The sequence below is a fragment of the Pectinophora gossypiella genome, chromosome 6 (genome assembly GCF_024362695.1).
Source record: "Pectinophora gossypiella chromosome 6, ilPecGoss1.1, whole genome shotgun sequence".
Classification (NCBI taxonomy): domain Eukaryota; kingdom Metazoa; phylum Arthropoda; class Insecta; order Lepidoptera; family Gelechiidae; genus Pectinophora; species Pectinophora gossypiella.
The window spans coordinates 15,135,235-15,154,274 of record NC_065409.1 but is presented as its reverse complement, the minus strand read 5'-3'; the positions used below and the strand labels follow the sequence as shown (position 1 = coordinate 15,154,274).

Sequence of the window (19,040 nt, the reverse complement as noted above, 5' to 3'; positions counted from 1 at the left end):
CCCAGCAGTGGGACGTATATAGGCAGTTTATGTATAATAGTAGTAAATAGTAGTTTATCCTGTAAATGTCTTGTTTGTGTGCTATAAAGTATTTTATTATTATTACTATTAATAGGTACACTTACTAATGCTAGGTACTTCACAAATTTAAAATAGTTCTGTTTCTGCTCTTAATATCGAATGCTCGCACAAGCGTCATAAGTTCATAAGTCATCAAACATGGTATGACGTACCAAATACGTCCGCGTGACCGAGTTTGACGTTTGCCAATGTCCGTATTTTCCGACATTGTGTTACGTCACTTTCATTGCCACTCTAGTGTTCGCCATGCTACGTTCATAATTTTTATGACATGTAGTTTTAAAAAATACTTACTTTTCAGTTCTATAGTTTAAAATCTCTATAAATTAATCAGTTATCTGATATTTGTTCTTCATTCCGTGTTATGCAATGCGCAGCAACAGTATTGATGGTGCAACTGTGATATTATTTATTTTATAGTCTAGTGATTTGTGATAATAGTTTGATAATTTATTTTAGGTAAGTTATTTGCAATGTTTTTTTTTTATTTAGGTATTTCATTCTTTCATACTTTTTGGGAGTGAATCAGTTTGTTTTTTTTTGCAAATGTTTTGTTTGTTTTACTTTTCGTACTATTGTTATACGGTATAAAGTCACTTGTAGCCGTGTTTTAAATAAGTGGCATATTTTTAATTCAATAGTTACCTATGTACTTTGGATACAGTTACGTGTTCGTAGCCTTATTAGTTACTACACAGCATGTATGGATCTTGAGGAGCTCGGTAGCGCGGCGGTAAACGCGCTCGGTCTGCGATTGTTGAAGTTAAGCAACTTTCGCAAAGGCCGGTCATAGGATGGGTGACCACAAAAAAAAAAGTTTTCATCTCGAGCTCCTCCGTGCTTCGGAAGGCACGTTAAGCCGTTGGTCCCGGCTGCATTAGCAGTCGTTAATAACCACCAATCAGCACTGGGCCCGCGTGGTGGTTTAAGGCCCGATCTCCCTATCCATCCATAGGGAAGGCCCGTGCCCCAGCAGTGGGGACGTTAATTGGCTGGTGATGATGATGTATGGATCTTGAATCTCTTGGAAGTCTTTGATAATGAAACATCGTAATGCTACACTAGGCAAGATTTTATTATCAAACTCGCACTGTACTGTTTAGGATTAGGATACCGAAGCGAGATCTATTCCCTCCGCTGACTTAGAAGCCTTTGTGCCCAATAGTAGTTGAATGCAAACATAACATAAACATAAGCTGACGATATTCCTAATTGGGGTAATCAGGGATACATTCATCACATGATGAACTAAAAAAGAAAAACGCAAACTGGCTACATTTAATTAATTAAGTTCATTCATGAAGATCATTCATGACTTCATAACTTGATCATTCAGCATTTTCAATTACAGGGAGAATAATTCAAAATGGACTTCGTAATTGGCGGGTTGGCCGGCGCAGGCGCCACATTAGTAACGAACCCTATGGACGTGGTGAAGACGCGGCTGCAGTTGCAAGGCGAGCTGCGCGCACGCACAGAGACCAAAGCGCGGTACCGAGGCATTTTCCACGCGCTCTACGTCATCGCGCGCGCTGACGGTGCGCTCGCGCTCCAAAAAGGACTCGCGCCCGCAGTCTTACTGGGGTTCACTATGAATTCAGTCAGGTTAGTTAAAGCTAAACGTCAAACGAAAGAACTGGCTTTGCTTTTAGTCGCGTCTGGTTTTATGATTCCTAATTCATTAAAGGTATTTTTTGAGGAATAATCGAAATCGAACACTCAATTTAAACGCCGTCCATCATGGTATGATATTAGAGTGCCATTGTCTTTTACATTCTGGGTAAAAAACAATAACTAGTACTTATCTGCTTACAACCTTCTAACATTAAGCGCACTGGAGCGTAGGATATTGTTTCCGATTTCATAAAGTAAGCTTCTACTACTTTTAAAGTACTCTACTCTTTTCGGCAGATTAGGCCTATACCACGTGGCTGAGGTACAGGGATGGACTCAGAACAGTAGCGGCGTTATGAGCGTGAACAAAGCAGTGTTCTGGTCCAGCGTGAGTGGGTACCTGAGCGGGCTGATCGCCAACCCAATGTCCGTCGTCAAAACCAGGATACAAGCGGCCTCACATCCTAGTATTGCTGTTGGTAGGCAGCATAGGTATAATGGTAAGTTCGTCATCTTCTTGCTTTTAATCCTTTGGCACATGTTTTCCTTTTTCCATTTAGGTACTTATCCATGTCTACCGTTAGTTTCACCGTCATTTTCTTTTTTACTCACGCGATTATTATTTGCTATTTTACGTACTTTAATTAATTAATGTTCATAAACCGTTTGCAGGAACGATGGACGCTTTCTACACAATCTACAAGACCGAGGGTGTCCGTGGATTCTTCGCCGGCGTCAACGCGACTTGCACAAGACTTGCCATCGGCAGCGCCGCGCAACTTACCACATTCTCTGCGTAAGAATTTATTCAGTACCTGCTACTATATGAAGAAGATAAGAAATCAATTTAGTTGTAAATATTAATATAACAATACGTCACAAAAACAAACTTAAAAACTAGTCATTAAATAACCCGCCCCTCACTGTTCCCGGAGCAAAGGTGCCCACAACACTAGCCGCATTACCGCGTTGAATGGCAATGGCCAGCCTTTGGACCAGGAACGAGCCGGAGCGGGAGTCACCTGTTTTCTCCCTGAGCCTGAGACTCAATTCTGACACAAAGATTTTGGTGTCCGCCCCCCAGCTACCAAAGGTCTCCACGGCAACGGGCACGAAGTTATAAAAGATAAGATATTTATTGTATTCCTGATTTTTACAGAGGTATTAAAAGTAGAGGAAAGTACAAACAGGAACCCTGTAAGGGCACTACAACAACAACTGAAAATTACTTAATAAAAGAAATTTAGGTAACAAGAAATGTACGAACACATCGCTGTTGCCAACGAATAATTAGTAGGGACGGCGAAATAACAAAGAAGAAGAGAGAAAATAGATACAAGCTAGATGAAAAATCGGAGATAACTTTCTTATTTTATAACTTTACCTAGTCTGTTGTGTATGACGAGTCATGAGTGACCTTGGAGTGGAATATTAAACATTAATGTAAATATTACGCGATTGCGATTGAAAAACGTACTCATTTGTTAGGGTTTTCAAGAGTTTACAGTTGAGAAAGTCGAGATTAACCACCATACTACGAGTATGGCAAAATGAAGCAAACAATCTGCTTCTGTAACAAAAAATAAAAAGTACTCGAAGAATTGACTCTACATTTTATTTCCCTCAGCGCAAAAGAAATGTTAATCAACCGCAACATTTGCGACAAGAATTCTCCATTCATCCTGGCTTTCTTGGCCAGCTGCATCAGTGGGGCCGCGGTGGTCGTTGCAATATGCCCTTTTGACGTCACCACAGTTCGACTTTACAACCAGGGTAATTGAGTAAACGAATGAATTCATGAGTGATCATCGCATAATCATTGCAGAATGAAATCGTGGCTCATAACGTGGGAGTTCGGCGAGAATTCGCCGTTCATTGTGGCGTGCGGCGCGAGCTTAGTTTGCGGTTTGCCTGTTGTGTTTGTCGAAACGCCGCTGGATGTCGTCAATACGCGCCTTTTGAATCAGGGTAACGATCATTGGCTTTCGGGTCGTGGGGTGCACGCTTGTCTAAATAACGCTTGTTAACAACATTGCCAAAATTGTACTAACTAAAACATTAACAAAACTAGAAGAAAACTTCGTGCTTGGAGTAGTTTAGCAGAATGATGGAGCTGCTTTTCCAAAATGGCAACATTGCACTGGAAATATTAAGCTGATCATTTAACAGATTCTCAAAAATATGTAGCAGTCCTATAAAACGAATATTTTCTACTCAATGTGTAATTATTGTTATATTAGGTGATGGGATCTATCATCCAAAATTTTCTATGTCCCAGCTCTAATATATGAATGATCGCAGGTCCAGCCACGAGCAGCGGTCTCCTCTACAATGGCGTCTTCGACTGTCTCCGCAAGATTTACAAGACAGAAGGTGTTCACGGCCTTTACAAAGGCATTGGTCCTCTATACTTCAGGATAGCGCCACACACTACACTCTCACTAGTCATATGGGACGTCCTAAATACTATGTTGCTAAATAAAAAAGATAACCGATAAAAATGCCTTTTAATTTATTAATCCTGTTAAAATATGCAAGAAAATTACAGATACAAACTCTAAATATTTAATAGCTGCCTTTCGACTTTGACAACACATTCCATACACAGAACTCAAATTGGGTAAGCTCCTAAAATATGAGGAGAAAATGTTTGCAATACGCACGTTCATAATAACTACATGAGGCCAATGTACAATAAATTAAATCATTGTTATTACCAGGCCTCATACATCTTTACGATAAAATAAATACACATCAAATAAAATCAACTTAATTAGCTCGAATATTTCTGTTTCGTGCGTACCTATGTATGTAAGTAGTTAGCGCCTAAGCGTCATAATCATCGAACACGGTATGACGTACCAGATTCGTTCGCGTGACGGAGTTTGACATTTGCCAATGCAGTATTTTCCGGAATTTCGTTACGTCACTATCTAGTGAAATGTGTTGTGTTGTGATATTAATCTTCTTTCTTTTCAGTTACAAAGAGAATATTTTTAAAAGTAAAATACGTCTAATATTCTAATATTAGTGTAAATAACACGAATAAGTACTTAGATATTTTATTTATTTTACAAATCCTTATGTAATCATTTATTTTTACATTTATACAACCAGTATTTTGGTTAGTGGGTGGATCCAAGATGATAATGCATACTAAAGAAATATATTATTTTAAATTACAAACAACAAAATAATGAATCATTGGAAATATCATAATCAAATACTAATAAATAAATTACAATGTTATTTGGAATTTTCAAGAACGATCCCGATTCTGTAACGAATTGGAATAAAGGTAAATTATTTATCGATACTTTTTTAATTTTTGCATAAGTGCTATTATATTGCGGTCACAGAACTAGTGGTCCCGGATTCGAATCCCTATGACCAATGACAAAAAATACTTTGTAATCCCAAGTTTGATTAGGACATTACAGGCTGATTACCCGATTGTCCGAAAGTAAAATTATCAGTGTCTCGGAAGGTACGATAAGCCGTTGGTTCTGGTTACTATACTTACCTTATAAAAAGTAACACGATTAGAGTGACATATCTCTCGTCTCCTTCGCACTAGGCGATGTAAGTACTATATATATATCTGTCCTGCCGGGTCTGCATGACAACCATGCCGTGCGCGGCGCGATTTATATCGAGCGCTTGGACCAATAAAGGATACGAATGCTATCTACGTAGATGGACGTTAAACGTCTACTTATTGGTCGAAGAAGCGCTCAATACAATTCGCGCCGCTCGCGGCACGGTTGTCGTGCAGATCCGGCTGCTGTCGTTCTAATCATGCTACGTTTTGCTACGCTTATCAGTAATATATAAATAGTTTAGTAATAGCTTCTAATAGTACCCCCACATTCCCGAGAAATGCGTTTCGGAGGTATATGACTTAACACTGTATTAGGCTGGTTTCCCTTTCGCGGGTTGGAAGGTCAAACAGGCAGTCACTTTTGTAAAAAAACCGGACCTGTCAAATCTTCAAGTTCGGTAATGATAATCAGTAAAAATACCGATATTTACTGATATATATACCAGTCATTACATGAGCCATATCAGGAGCCTTTGGCGGCTCAATAGTAACCAGACCAGAGTTGCTGAGGTTGGTAATCCACCAACCCACATACAAGACAGTCAAATGCTGATTACAGGTCAAAATAGACATCTTCTGGGCGTCACCAGCCATCTGTCTTTCCAGAGAAGGGGTAGCAAATTGCATAAAGAACACAGGATTTGAGTGAGTGCCTAGGTCTTCCAGTTTTTTATAACCAAGAGAGGGATTGTATCCCTTATAAACTGATGGCCCATTATATCCAGGACCCGATACTGACTCCGGCGCGCGGCGTAGCTGATTTCCCTCATTCGACGCTTATTGCTTTCCTATTACGACGTCCTGAGCCCAGCTTCTTGCCCAACTGGATACCTGGAGGCCTGTTGTCTTAATTTTTGTAACGGATGAGAGCCAAGATATATAGATATAAATGATATAACCGGCAAATCTACAATAATCCAACTACTTAGTCAATTCAGTTATTTTTTACTAAACGTCAAAGCATGAAAATACTATGGAATTTGTATGAAAAAGCACACCGTGACATCATAGGAAAACGTGATAAAATGTCGAACTTATTATTACGTTTTTCTTGATAATAAATAATTTAAAGAAAATGTTTTTCGTTAGTTTTAGATCTGTATTTATTTAGTTATCAGAATTTTATAATTTATCTTGAACCTTACACGACGCAATTATAGGCAAACAACTAAAAATGGACTTCGTAATCGGTGGGTTGGCTGGCGCAGGCGCCACTGTTATAACGAACCCTATGGACGTGGTGAAGACGCGGCTGCAGTTGCAAGGGGAGATGCGCGCGCGCAAGGATACCAGCGCGCAGTACCGAGGCACCTTGCACGCGCTCTACGTCATCGCGCGGACGGATGGTGCATTTGCGCTGCAGAGAGGACTCACGCCCGCTGTCTTGTTGGGGTTCACTATGAACGGTATCAGGTTAGTTATCAGGCCGTTAAAAAGTGCAAAATCTTATTTAGTAATAATCAGAAATCAGAATCATTTATTCAACGTAATTATCATCGATTTAAAACTTGTTGAAAGTGAATGTAACATTTTTGAATTTTCTTAATAAGTACTATAAGAAGTAATCCAAAATAACAGCGCCATCTACTGGTTCGCGATGGGACTACGTAGAAGACGAATAGATGGCGTTGACAACGCAACCGTAATACTACTGAAGAAATACAGATGGCGCCAGTGAGGACTGGATAAAACAGGCGGTCTAACCGTTATTGTCAGATTTAGAAAAACATCGTGTATGCGGAGTGTATTTTTAAATTCAGTGCGAGTAAAAATAAGTTTATTCCATGGATTATCGTCTCATTTCTGAACCCCTCTAATAGTTCAGAAGTGGGATCTCGCGGATAAGTAGTTCGCAATCTTGTATAGATTAAACCCAGCTCACAAGACGACCTGAAATGGGAAGGCGCTCGCGCTCGAGAACGCGGGATCGAGGCGGAGGTAAGAGATCTCGAGATCGATCTTGTAAACGGCGTCGAACTGATAAAGATGGTGTGGAATGTCGACTTCAAAATTTAGAGAGGATGTTGGAGAAAATAGTCGCGTCGGCAAGTACATCGACGGTACAACAGGGCTCCGGGGCAAGTACGTCACAGGCAGTTCCGACATCGTCTGATTTGCACGGGGAAGTTGCCAGAAATTGTGTTAATGCGATACGCGGGCCTTCCGTGAGTATGACACCCCCACATATACCAATATCTCCTAGGCCTTTGGAGTCGGCGGCGCCGCTAAGCATAGCCACGCCGGGGCCAGTTGACTTACAGGCGGATACAGCGACGACGAATGAGGATACTTCAGTGTCTTGCACGTTTAGTCAAGGTCAAATACATAAAATGTTACCCGCGTCGGAAAACATTCCAGCTTTTAGTGGAAATACTGACCAAATGACTACCAGAGCCTGGTTGAAGCGTTTGGAGTCACTTGCTAAAATTTATAATTGGGATGAACGGTTCTTAGTTTATCAAATGACGTCTAAATTAACAGGAAACGCACGGCTGTGGTTCGACGCCCAACAAGACATTGATTTCTCATGGGAACAATGGAAAATAAAGCTCATAGCTAATTTTCCCGAAGGACGCGGTTTAGCTGCAAAACTATATGATTTTGTCACGATAAAACGTGAAAACAATGAAAACATCTTGGACTTTTATTATAAAAAGTTGTCTCTTGGTAAAAAGTGTGATCAACCTGATCATGTAATTGCTGATGTTATAATTTTTACTCTGAATGAACCGATGTTGAAGTCTGGCGCCCGTGGCGCGGCTTGTCGTGATACTAAAAGTTTATTGGGGTATTTGGTGGATGTTGCGTCCGATACCATTTATACATATAGAAGTAAAGTTAGTCAGAGTACTTTCGAGAAGCCAAAAACCACGGTAATTAGGAGAACAAACCAAAAAGATGACGTCACTTGTTACAAGTGCAATGCCAGAGGTCATTATTCATCACAATGTAATAAAACAGATGTTAAACGTTGCGATAAGTGTTCAAAGTACGGGCATACGTTGCAAGAGTGTAAAGAAGACAGGCAATGCAAAAATTGTAACAGGTGGGGTCACACTACCGATCAGTGTTACCGATCAAAAAAGGAATCTGTAAGTAAACCACCAAAACTATTTAAACTGTCAGACGACGATGTAAACGATCGAAAATACCATAAAAATGTGATTGTTAATAAAAATTCATTAACCGCTTATGTCGACTTTGGGAGTGCGTGTAATACTATAACCGCTAGTGCTGTTGCGAATGTAGGACTACACTATACACAAGGGTCGTCGCGTTGCATTCGCGCGTACGGGGGCGGTGTAATTAAACCAGTAGGTGAATTGATAACTCACATATCGCTAGACAAGGCTTCGGCTATTGTCCCTATTCTGGTAGTTGAAGACGGGTTACAAGATACTGACATGATCATCGGTAGACCGTTCACGGAACAGCCAAACATTGTTGTGACTAAAACATTTAACGAGCTTACAATAGCAAACATTGATAACGAAATTTCTCAGGTAGTCGAAAGCAATAACATAACAAACAATTTTGATGAACTACCCTCCATGCCACAAACGGTAAACAACGTTCTGAAATTATCATTAATTAATGATACTGTCATACATCGCGGTCTCAATGATGTACCCGTTAAAATCTCGAATAATGACAGTGATGGCAAATCAATATTCGTAAGATACTCCCAGCATCACCAACCGGGTATGGAATTAGATATTTTGCCGGGTTTTGTAGAAATGCGGAATAATTGTGGACACCTAAAAGTCATGAGTCATGTATATACACCTATAACTTTATATGCAAATAAGTGTATAGCTCGAGCGGAAATATCTTTATCAACTGAGGATTTTAATACAGATTTGACCGGGTGTGATAAAGCACGACTTGAGGCGTTGTTAGATAAATATAAACACTGCTTTGCGGGGAAAGAGGGTAGGATTGGAGCGTCGAAAATAGAGATGACTATAGAATTAACTAGTACTACACCGTTTTATTATCGTCCTTTCCGATTATCTCTGCCAGAACAACAACAGGTAAAGGAGATCATAGATGACTTACTCTCACAGGGCGTCATCGAACCAAGCAACTCACCATATGCGAGTCGTATTCTCCTCGTGACGAAAAAGAACGGACAAAAACGAATGTGCGTTGATTATCGGCATTTAAATAGTCTTACTCGGAAGGATCGATATCCACTTCCTTTGATACAAGACCAGGTGGATCGATTAAAGGGGCAAAAATATTTTAGTACCTTAGATATGTGTTCCGGATATCATCAAATATGGATTCATCCCGATAGCCGAAAGTACACGGCCTTTGTTACGCCTTTTGGACAGTACCAATACCGTCGTATGCCATTTGGGCTCTCCAATGCGCCAGCCGTTTTCCAACGCGCAATTAATCAGCTATTAGGCGACTTCAGATTTAAATTCGCGGGAGCCTATTTAGACGATATTGTGTGCTATTCCAGTACGATTGTCGAAGGTTTAGATAGACTCGAATCAATTCTCAAACTTATATCGGAAGCCGGCTTGACTCTACGAAAGGAAAAGTGTGCTTTCCTTAAAACCCAAATAGAATACCTCGGATTCGATATCACGGCGGGTGAAATACGCCCATCGCCAAAAAAATTAGAAAGCGTTGAAAATTTTCCCAGGCCAAAGTCAGTTCATCAGTTGAGACAATTCATAGGGCTGGCTAGTTATTTTAGGCGATTTATTAAGTCTTTTGCCTTGCGAGCCCGTCCCCTAACAACATTACTTAAGAAAGATACCCCGTGGCAATGGGCAGAAGCCCAGGAGGTATCCTTTAATGATATCAAACAAGCTTTAATTTCGCAACCAGTATTAGCAATTTTCGATGAAAATTTAGACGTTCAGGTGCACACTGATGCTTCATCCATGGGTATCGCAGGCGTCCTTATGCAGAAGCAATCCGATGGTCAATTTAAACCAGTGGCGTATGCCAGTCGACAGACCACTCCCGCTGAGAGTAAGTACCATTCGTACGAACTTGAAGCATTGGCAGTGGTGATGAGTTTACAAAAATTTCGCATTTATTTATTAGGGAAGCAGTTTACCGTCGTTACTGATTGTAACGCCCTAAGTACTACATGGACTAAGCGCGATATGATACCACGAATAGGGCGGTGGTGGTTAGAGTTGCTCGAATACGATTTTAAGGTAATCTATCGTCCCGGAAAACATATGCAACATGCCGACGCGCTCAGCCGAAACCCAATAGACACCATATTACACATAGAACAAACGACATGGGTTACGGCGGTGCAACACGCGGACCCTAAAGTTAATGCGCTTATAGAAACTTTAAAATCGAGTAATGTTGACAACGCAGTTCAGGACGGTTATTGTTTAGTCGATGGACAACTTTGTAAACTTATTGATGGCAAGAAAAGAATTGTTATTCCTAAATCTGTGCGATGGCGAGTTGTCAAGATTTTTCATGACGACAATGGTCATATGTGTCAAGAAAAGGTCATTAACTTAATTCGAAAAAAATACTGGTTTGAAAAATTAAGACGATTTGTTACAAAATATGTCAAAAGCTGTATCTCGTGTCAGTTTTCAAAGAAACCTACTGGGGTGCAGAGAGGTCAATTACACGCAATAAATAAGGGAAATATGCCTTTCGAAACAATACATTTGGACCATTTAGGTCCGTTTTGTGAATCCAAGGGAGCCAATACTTATCTTTTGTTAGTCGTTGACGGATTTTCTAAATATGCGTGGCTTCAACCAGTTCCTAATACTAAGACCGAGCACGTTCTTTCTACTTTGATTTTGTTTGAAAAGATATTCGGTACGCCCTCGCGTATTATTACCGATCGAGGCAAGTGTTTCACAAGTCATAAAATGTCAAAATTTTGCACAAATAGACAAATAAAACATATAATGAACGCTGTGGCCTGTCCACGGGCTAATGGACAGGTCGAGAGAGTTAATCGCACTGTTTTACAAGCTCTTACGGCTTGTATAGGAGATAAACATGACACTTGGGAAGAATACATTCCTCAAGTACAACGTGGCATTAATAGTACCATAAATAATTCGACCGGTAAGAGCCCATTTGAATTGATCTTTGGGTTTGTCCCACGTTTTCCATTAGATGTTCCGAGTTTAGATCAGTATGATCACGATAATATTCGCGAGAATCGTCGGACAGCTGCTGAAAAGTTGAGATCAACTGCTAAGCAAATGGAGGTACGTTACAATCGTAACCGCATCCCAGCTATCCAATTTCAAGTAAATGACCTTGTTCAAGTTGAACGTAGAATTCTGAAACGAGGTATAACCAGTGGAAAGTTAGTTGACAAGTATGCAGGGCCCTATAAGGTGACCGCTTCTTTGGGGAATGATCGTTACCGGGTGGAATCATTGAATACTCGGGGTCGTAAATATCGAAATGTTGTTGCCGGGGATAAGATGAAACCATTCCTGATTCAAGAGGATTCTGATTATAACGATGATAGTGTTGATTCTGACGCTGAAGCTTAAGTAATTTGGTTGAGATATGTAATAAATATAACTTTATATAACGATAGAATGATAATTAATTGTGTATTAGGCTATTTGAAATAAATAAATATTATTATTAAAATAAATATTATTATTATATTATTATTATAGTATTTTCTTAGATTGTGATTTAATTTGTTCCGATACTGTAATATAACTGCAGTCATAATTATACCATTATAATTATTTGATTATATTTTGTTTTGTATTAAGGTTAAAATTAAAACTTTTCGATTTATAATTTAATCAAATACATTTAAATGTTAATACACGTCTGCAACAAATAATTTAAATAATCTTTTATTATTAAAATACACCCTCGACCAGTTAGGTTTGAGGCCATGATCTGTTCAGAATTGGGTTACATTGTCACCTCGTAAGCCTGTTCAGTTAGAATATGCTTGTAGCCGGTAAGGTTAAGACCAGTCAGGTTTGAGACGTAAACCCAGTCTCGTAAGTCTATTCAGTTAGAATAGCCTTATGACCAGAAAGGTTAAGACCAGTTAGGTTTGAGACTATGGGCTTTTCAAAAATCAGGTTACATTGACGCTTCATAAGTCTGTTCAGTTAGAATCGACTTATAGCCAGTAAGGTTAAGACCAGTCAGGTTTGAGGCATATACCCAGTCTCGTGAGTCTATTCAGTTAGAATGGGCTTATGGCCAGAAAGGTTAAGACCAGTTAGGTTTGAGACTGCGGTTTATAAAGAAGCATCGATAAGGGAGATCACCTCAGATATAATGGAAACATGACCAGATAAGTCAAAGCTCCACAAGTCTGATGCAACTCGAGGTTACCTCCAGTAAAAAAAAAAAATGAGTGGTGTACATGAATCCTGACATCAAGCAAGTAGAAGAACAGACGCGAAGCAGACTACTTGAGTCAAGACAATACGAGGACGTATTTTCATCAGGATGGTCGACTATAAGAAGTAATCCAAAATAACAGCGCCATCTACTGGTTCGCGATGGGACTACGTAGAAGACGAATAGATGGCGTTGACAACGCAACCGTAATACTACTGAAGAAATACAGATGGCGCCAGTGAGGACTGGATAAAACAGGCGGTCTAACCGTTATTGTCAGATTTAGAAAAACATCGTGTATGCGGAGTGTATTTTTAAATTCAGTGCGAGTAAAAATAAGTTTATTCCATGGATTATCGTCTCATTTCTGAACCCCTCTAATAGTACTTAAGTAAGTACGTAGATTTTGAAAGTTTATTATAGTTAGTGACGTCGTATTTTCTTTTTGCATGTCTCTTAAAGTCAAAAAACACACAAATACAAAATTCGGTTTAATCGTCAAAAAGTACTTCCTTCCAGTCGAATGATAGAATAACTACTTACTTCTCAACAAATGTGTCGCATTCCCGTTTCAAAAAAAAAACACAAATAAGATGAAGAAACTGCATTAGGACTTGTCAAATAGTTTCATTCTTCTTCTATCGTGTGTTGTGGGGTGAATTACCAACCTCATCAACCATATTCAGGTCTCATCAGGACTGGTGTCAGGGTTATTATTGAAAGGCCCCTGACATGGCTCATGTAACGACTACTTACATCAGTAAGTAGTAACTGGGACGGGAAATCATCTTACTTTTTTGGACAATCAGGTGATCAGCCTGTAATGTCCTAACCAAACTAGGGATCACAAAGTGATTTTTGTGATATGTCCCCAACGGTATTCGAACCTGGAACCTCCGGATCGTGAGCCCACTGCTCAACCACTGGACCACGGCGCCGCTAGTATAGTTTCATTGTCGCTAGTATAGTATTTTTTATTGACGTCCACGGGACTTCTTTCGTGCACGTCCTCCATTTTTTTAACACCACTGTTGTCGTCAGATTAGGCCTGTACCACATGGCAGATGAAAGGGGGTGGATTCGGAACAGAAAAGGCGTAATCAGTGTATACAAGGCTGCATTCTGGGCTGGTGTGAGCGGGTACGTGGGTGCTATGGTCTCCAACCCATTGTGCGTGATAAAAACCAGGATACAGGCGACATCCCATCCTAGTATTGCTGTGGGGAGGCAGCATAGGTATAATGGTGAGTAAAGTTTACCTAACCTGAAGGTATTGACAGATCTGGTTTTTTTTACAGAAGCGACTGCCAAACCATTGATCTGATCTATTGAGGCTATTCGCAGGGCCTTCGGGACCGGCAATTTTACGTGCCCTCCATAGCACGGTGTAGCTCTAACTAAAGGATCATTCATCCAATGCAAAAGATCATTCTTCTTCTATCGTGTGGATTGTGAGGTGGATTACCAACCCCATCAACCCTGGTGTCAGGGTTATTATTGATCCGCCATAGGCCCCTGACATGACTCACGTAACGTCTACGTACTTACATCAGTAAGTAGTAACCGGGACCAACGGCTTAACTTGCCTTCCGAAGCACGGATAATCTTACTTTTTGGACAATCAGGTGATCAGCCGGTGATGTCCTAACCAAACTAGGGATCACAAAGTGATTTTTGTGATTTGTCCCCAGCAGGAATCGAACCCGGGTCCTCTGGAACATGAGCACATCGCTCAACCATAGGACCACAGAGGCCGTCAAAGGATCATTAAAAAGAATACTTAAATATATTTTTTTTGTCATTTTAACAACTGACTGCTCCCGATATTACTTATTATAATTTGACGATACGTCGGTATTAATCAACAAGTATACAACTTAAGTATATTTTTCTACAGGCATGATGGATGCCATCTCCACCATCTATAAGACCGAGGGTGTCCGTGGCTTCTTCGCTGGCGTCAACGCGATTTGCATACGTCTCGCCATCGGCAGCGCCGCGCAACTTACGACATTCTCTGCGTAAGAATTTATTCATTACTTACTTACCTATATGGAGAACTTTAGGTAACAAGAAGCGTACGTACACATCGCCGTTCCCAACGAATAACTAGTAGGGACGGCGAAATAACAAAGGAGAAGAGAGAAAACTCTATCTGTCTCTCTCTTACTTTATAACTTTACCTTCTCTGTGTGACGTTTGACGAGCCACCTCAGTGTGCAATATTAATTAATTATTAATAAGTACTTATTATAAGGAAATTATGAAAAAGCAAGAAACTTTTTGGAGCTTTGTGACTTATTAATATGCAACTACCCGCTTACCGCCCGCATGGACTTCGATATCAAAAAAAATCAAAATTATTATTTTTTACCGTGCGCGTCAATTTTTTTTCCATACCCTTAAGGATCATTACCGGGATAAAACATAATCCTTTATTCCCAGTAGCCACCGTATGGATTGCGCCCATTCTTCCCTGGGTTTCAAAAAACTCCACACCACATACAGGTTAGGTTAGGTTAGTATGGTATTAGGTTAGTATGTATAGGTATGTGAATACCTCCGAAAATGCATTTCTCGGGAATGTGGATTTCATCACGATGTTTCCCTGCACCCTGCATAATAATAATAATAATATATATTGTCTTAAGGGGCCTCTACGTGTTGGCTTCGGCCCCACGCACGCCTTCAAAAAGTCCGGGACTCCATAGGCCCGAGATATGGAAACGACATACAAATAATAATAATAATACCCACCCTAGTCACCCTGTATAATAATAATAATAGTAAATAAATATTTAATTAAGTAATATTTCTCAGTTGCAAAAGTATAAAATATTATATTATTAGTGTTCGTGGACTTTGTGATTGCCTAGTTTGGTTAAGACATTACAGGCTGATCACCTGATTGTCCGAAAGATGATCCGTGCTTCGGAAGGCACGTTAAGCCGTTGGTCCCGGTCACTACTTACTGATGTAAGTTAGTAGTCGTTACATGAGCCATGTCAGGGGCCTTTGGCGGCTCAATAGTAACCCTGACACCAGGGTTGATGGGGTTGGTAATCCACCCCACAACCCACATGATAGAAGAGGAGTGTTCGTGGGATTCTATATTAACCACCATACCGTCAGAACGAAGTCAGGGTCTTAAACATTGACTCAACTCTATATCCCCCAGCACAAAAGAAAAACTAATCAACCACAACATTTGCGACAAGAATTCTCCGTTCGCCCTGGCTTTCTTAGCGAGCTGCATCAGTGGAATCGCCGTGGCTCTTACTGTATGCCCTTTGGATGTCGCCACAGTTCGGCTTTACAACCAAGGTAAGCGAATGCATAATCCATTACAAAATAAAGTTGGTCGGTTCGTGTCAAACTTTCAAATATTTTTCCTCTCAGACGACGCCCTGAGCCGAGGTGCGCCCAACTGGGCATCCTCAGGCCTGTTGTCTGTGAGAGCCTTTTCCTAAATCTCTGCAAGGACCTACTTAGATCCTTTCTACCACTTCTAGAAATTACCACTTCTTATAAAGACCATTTCTAGAAATTATGTCCACTTAATTGAAAATGAACTGAGGTATACCGGGTGTTAGTGACATCGTAACGAATACTGAAAGGGATGATTCAGACCATGATTCTGAGTTAATATCTAGTGGAATTTTCCGTCGCAAAATTCATGAAATTTTGAGTTTTGTTTTTAATTATTTTCAATTCCATATTGTGCTTTTAGCTGCATAGAACCCAAATTTCAATAAAAAAAACAATAATGACAAATTATCGAAAATTTTCGATGTAATGGAGACAACAGCTGCTCGAACGGGTCAACGGCCACACGCACCGCGCCGCGCGCCCCGCTCCGCACGCCCCGCTCCGCGCGCCCCGCGCCGCACGCCGGCGGCGCGGCGGTGGCGCGGCGGCGGCGCGGCCTACAAAGTAGGCACTACGAACCGATCCTATTTCTTTCTCTGTCTATCGTAAATTATAAATTTATTTTATTCTTATTCTTAAATGGACGGATAATCAACAGGCATAAAATTTATGGAATACACGTCAATTTTAAGCAGAAATCTAAAACAACCGACAGAATTAAGTTACCAGCGAGATACCTTTTTGATTCGACCGGGTTATTCATTCATTTACTCATAGGAATCGGGGCCATTATCTACCTAAAACAGTTGAAACAGTAAATAATTGTATTCTTTGTTGTCATTAGAATAACTAACAACCAACTAACACAACCACCACAGATTAGGTAATTAGTTACCTACTATGTCAACCATCCACCAACTTAGTATGTAAGTACCTACGCAAAACCTCGCTACACAAAAATCGAAAATAAATAAATCTTTTAGATCAATACCCATTATTGTTACAAAGCAAGACCTATCGGTACTATCGCTAGTATCGATCTAAATGTACTATCACTACTTTCGATAGTTTAGACAATTTTCAAGTTCAACAATTGATAATCTACCTATCGATAGTTCGGCAACTCCGCCGCGTAGGCAATGTCGGCATGTTCAAAGAAAAAAATTGTCCGAGTGGAGTGATCTTATTTTTCTTGTTACATGTTGGTACCGTACCGAGGTACTAAGTACTAAGTTATTCGTAGTTTTAAATCTCATTGTTAAATCATCAGTAAAGAACTAATTAAACCTATCCTGTTCTGTGTACAATATTCATGTAACGGCTACGTGCTTACATAAGTACCTAGTAGACGGGAGCAACGACTTAACGTACCTTCCGAAGCACGGATCATTTTACTTTCGGACAATCAGGTGATCAGCCTGTAACGTCCCAACCAAAGGCCTTATAAACAGATTTTTGTGATATGTCCCCACCGGAATACGAACCCGGACCCTCCGCATCCCATCGCTCAACCACTGGACCACATAGGCCAAGAAGGTTCTAAGACATAATTAAAGGATCCTGGGACGCAAGACCTCCGAGTTAGGGCTTGTTTGATCTGTCTTGATGGATACTCGGACGTGAATAGCCTCACGGATCAAGGGCAACGCGCGCCAATAAAGTAGGCATTACGAACAGATACTAGGTATTTCTTTGAGTTGATAGGTATCAAGTGAAGTTTCCTGTCGCCAAATTCATAAAAAAATTAGATTTTTTTCAGTCCCATATTGTGTTTTAAGCTGCATAGAACGCACATTTAAAATAAACAAATAAAAATTACTAATTATTAAATTTTATCAATGTCATCAATAATAATAATAACGTATCTACAACTTCAGCTATGCGCAGGTGAATAGCCGGCGCACGGGTCAAGGGCAACGCTCGCCAATAAAGTAGGCATACGAACAGATACTATTTCTTTCTCTGTCACTTGCACCATAAACATACTTCTCTCTCTCTCTCTAGTCGTCGGCTCGACGCGGCCGCGGCCGGTGCGTCGTCGGCGCCCTTAGTCGGCGCCTTTGATGCTTTGCGCTAACGCCGCCGCGCGCTTCCGCTCAGTCGAATACTAAGCTTGACCCGAATCGCGTGATGTTTTTCGAGGATATTTTTTTCGTGTTTGTGAGTGTTTGTTTCATTCTGTAAATGAGTAGTGTCGACTATGATGATAGATCATAGACCATTTACTGCGCAAAAGTATGGAAGATTGTTGATGTTTATTAAAGAGCAAGGTGTTGTGTTTGTGAGTGCGTGTGATACCTACCTACCGCGGAGGAAACGCGATGTTGCATACCTACGTGACGTGACATGTTCTAGGGTACCTACCTAGGTACTTCATCCGAAGGAATAACAAATAAGGTAAGGCAAGAGTAGGGTTTTTATTGTTAATAAGTTAGGAACGTTTTAATAACTGGTAGGTAGGTACCGTGCGTGAAAAATCGTGGCAGTAGGTGTTCTACTTCAACAAACAACATTTTTAAACGTTGAACCACTACTAAGCATCTAAATACAAGAGAATGAAAACTCCTACCTAGATATCAACATCGTATCTCACACGCGTAACGTAGCCGCGCGTAAGTTTAGCGCCTGTGTGGCGCGTTGTTCGACTTACATTGCGGCACAGTAAAAATTGAAAATCTTAATTAAACATTTGCGACAAGAAAAACACCCACCATCGTTTTTAGTACAATAAAATAGGCGTTCCATTTTTTTTTTCGTTACGATGTCACTAACACCCTGTATACACACACTGCGTTTTAACCAATAGCTAACTTGTAATATAATTCTAGGCGCAGCTACAAGCAGTGGTCTTCTTTACAACGGACTTTTCGACTGTCTTCGCAAGATCTACAAGACAGAAGGTCTCCACGGCCTCTTCAAAGGCATCGGTCCGCTATATTTTAGAATGGCACCGCACACTACTCTCTCACTAGTCATATGGGACGTATTAAACCATTACTTTGTTAAATAAGAAAGATTACCGATATTATTGCAT

The 19,040-nt window shown here is 40.4% G+C and overlaps 2 protein-coding genes across 3 annotated transcripts; both read left to right on the top strand.

The window, feature by feature from the left end:
* Positions 1–294: 294 nt before the first annotated feature.
* On the top strand, positions 295–4,196 carry LOC126367831 (solute carrier family 25 member 35-like). 2 transcript variants are annotated; one of them, XM_050011601.1, is made up of 6 exons: positions 295–540; positions 1,433–1,686; positions 1,993–2,195; positions 2,368–2,491; positions 3,521–3,663; positions 3,997–4,196. In XM_050011601.1, exons 2-6 carry the CDS (start codon positions 1,448–1,450, stop codon positions 4,191–4,193), a joined length of 906 nt encoding a protein of 301 aa, XP_049867558.1. In that variant the 5' UTR covers positions 295–540; positions 1,433–1,447; the 3' UTR covers positions 4,194–4,196. The 2 variants fall into 2 exon arrangements, with proteins under 2 accessions (XP_049867558.1, XP_049867556.1); XM_050011599.1 differs by lacking the exon at positions 3,521–3,663 and adding an exon at positions 3,323–3,468.
* A 452-nt stretch (positions 4,197–4,648) lies between these two features.
* LOC126367834 (solute carrier family 25 member 35-like) lies at positions 4,649–19,016 on the top strand. The gene is made up of 7 exons (XM_050011603.1): positions 4,649–4,993; positions 5,856–5,941; positions 6,457–6,709; positions 13,679–13,881; positions 14,535–14,658; positions 15,816–15,961; positions 18,835–19,016. Exons 3-7 carry the CDS (start codon positions 6,471–6,473, stop codon positions 19,014–19,016), a joined length of 894 nt encoding a protein of 297 aa, XP_049867560.1. The 5' UTR covers positions 4,649–4,993; positions 5,856–5,941; positions 6,457–6,470.
* The last annotated feature ends 24 nt before the right edge of the window (positions 19,017–19,040 follow it).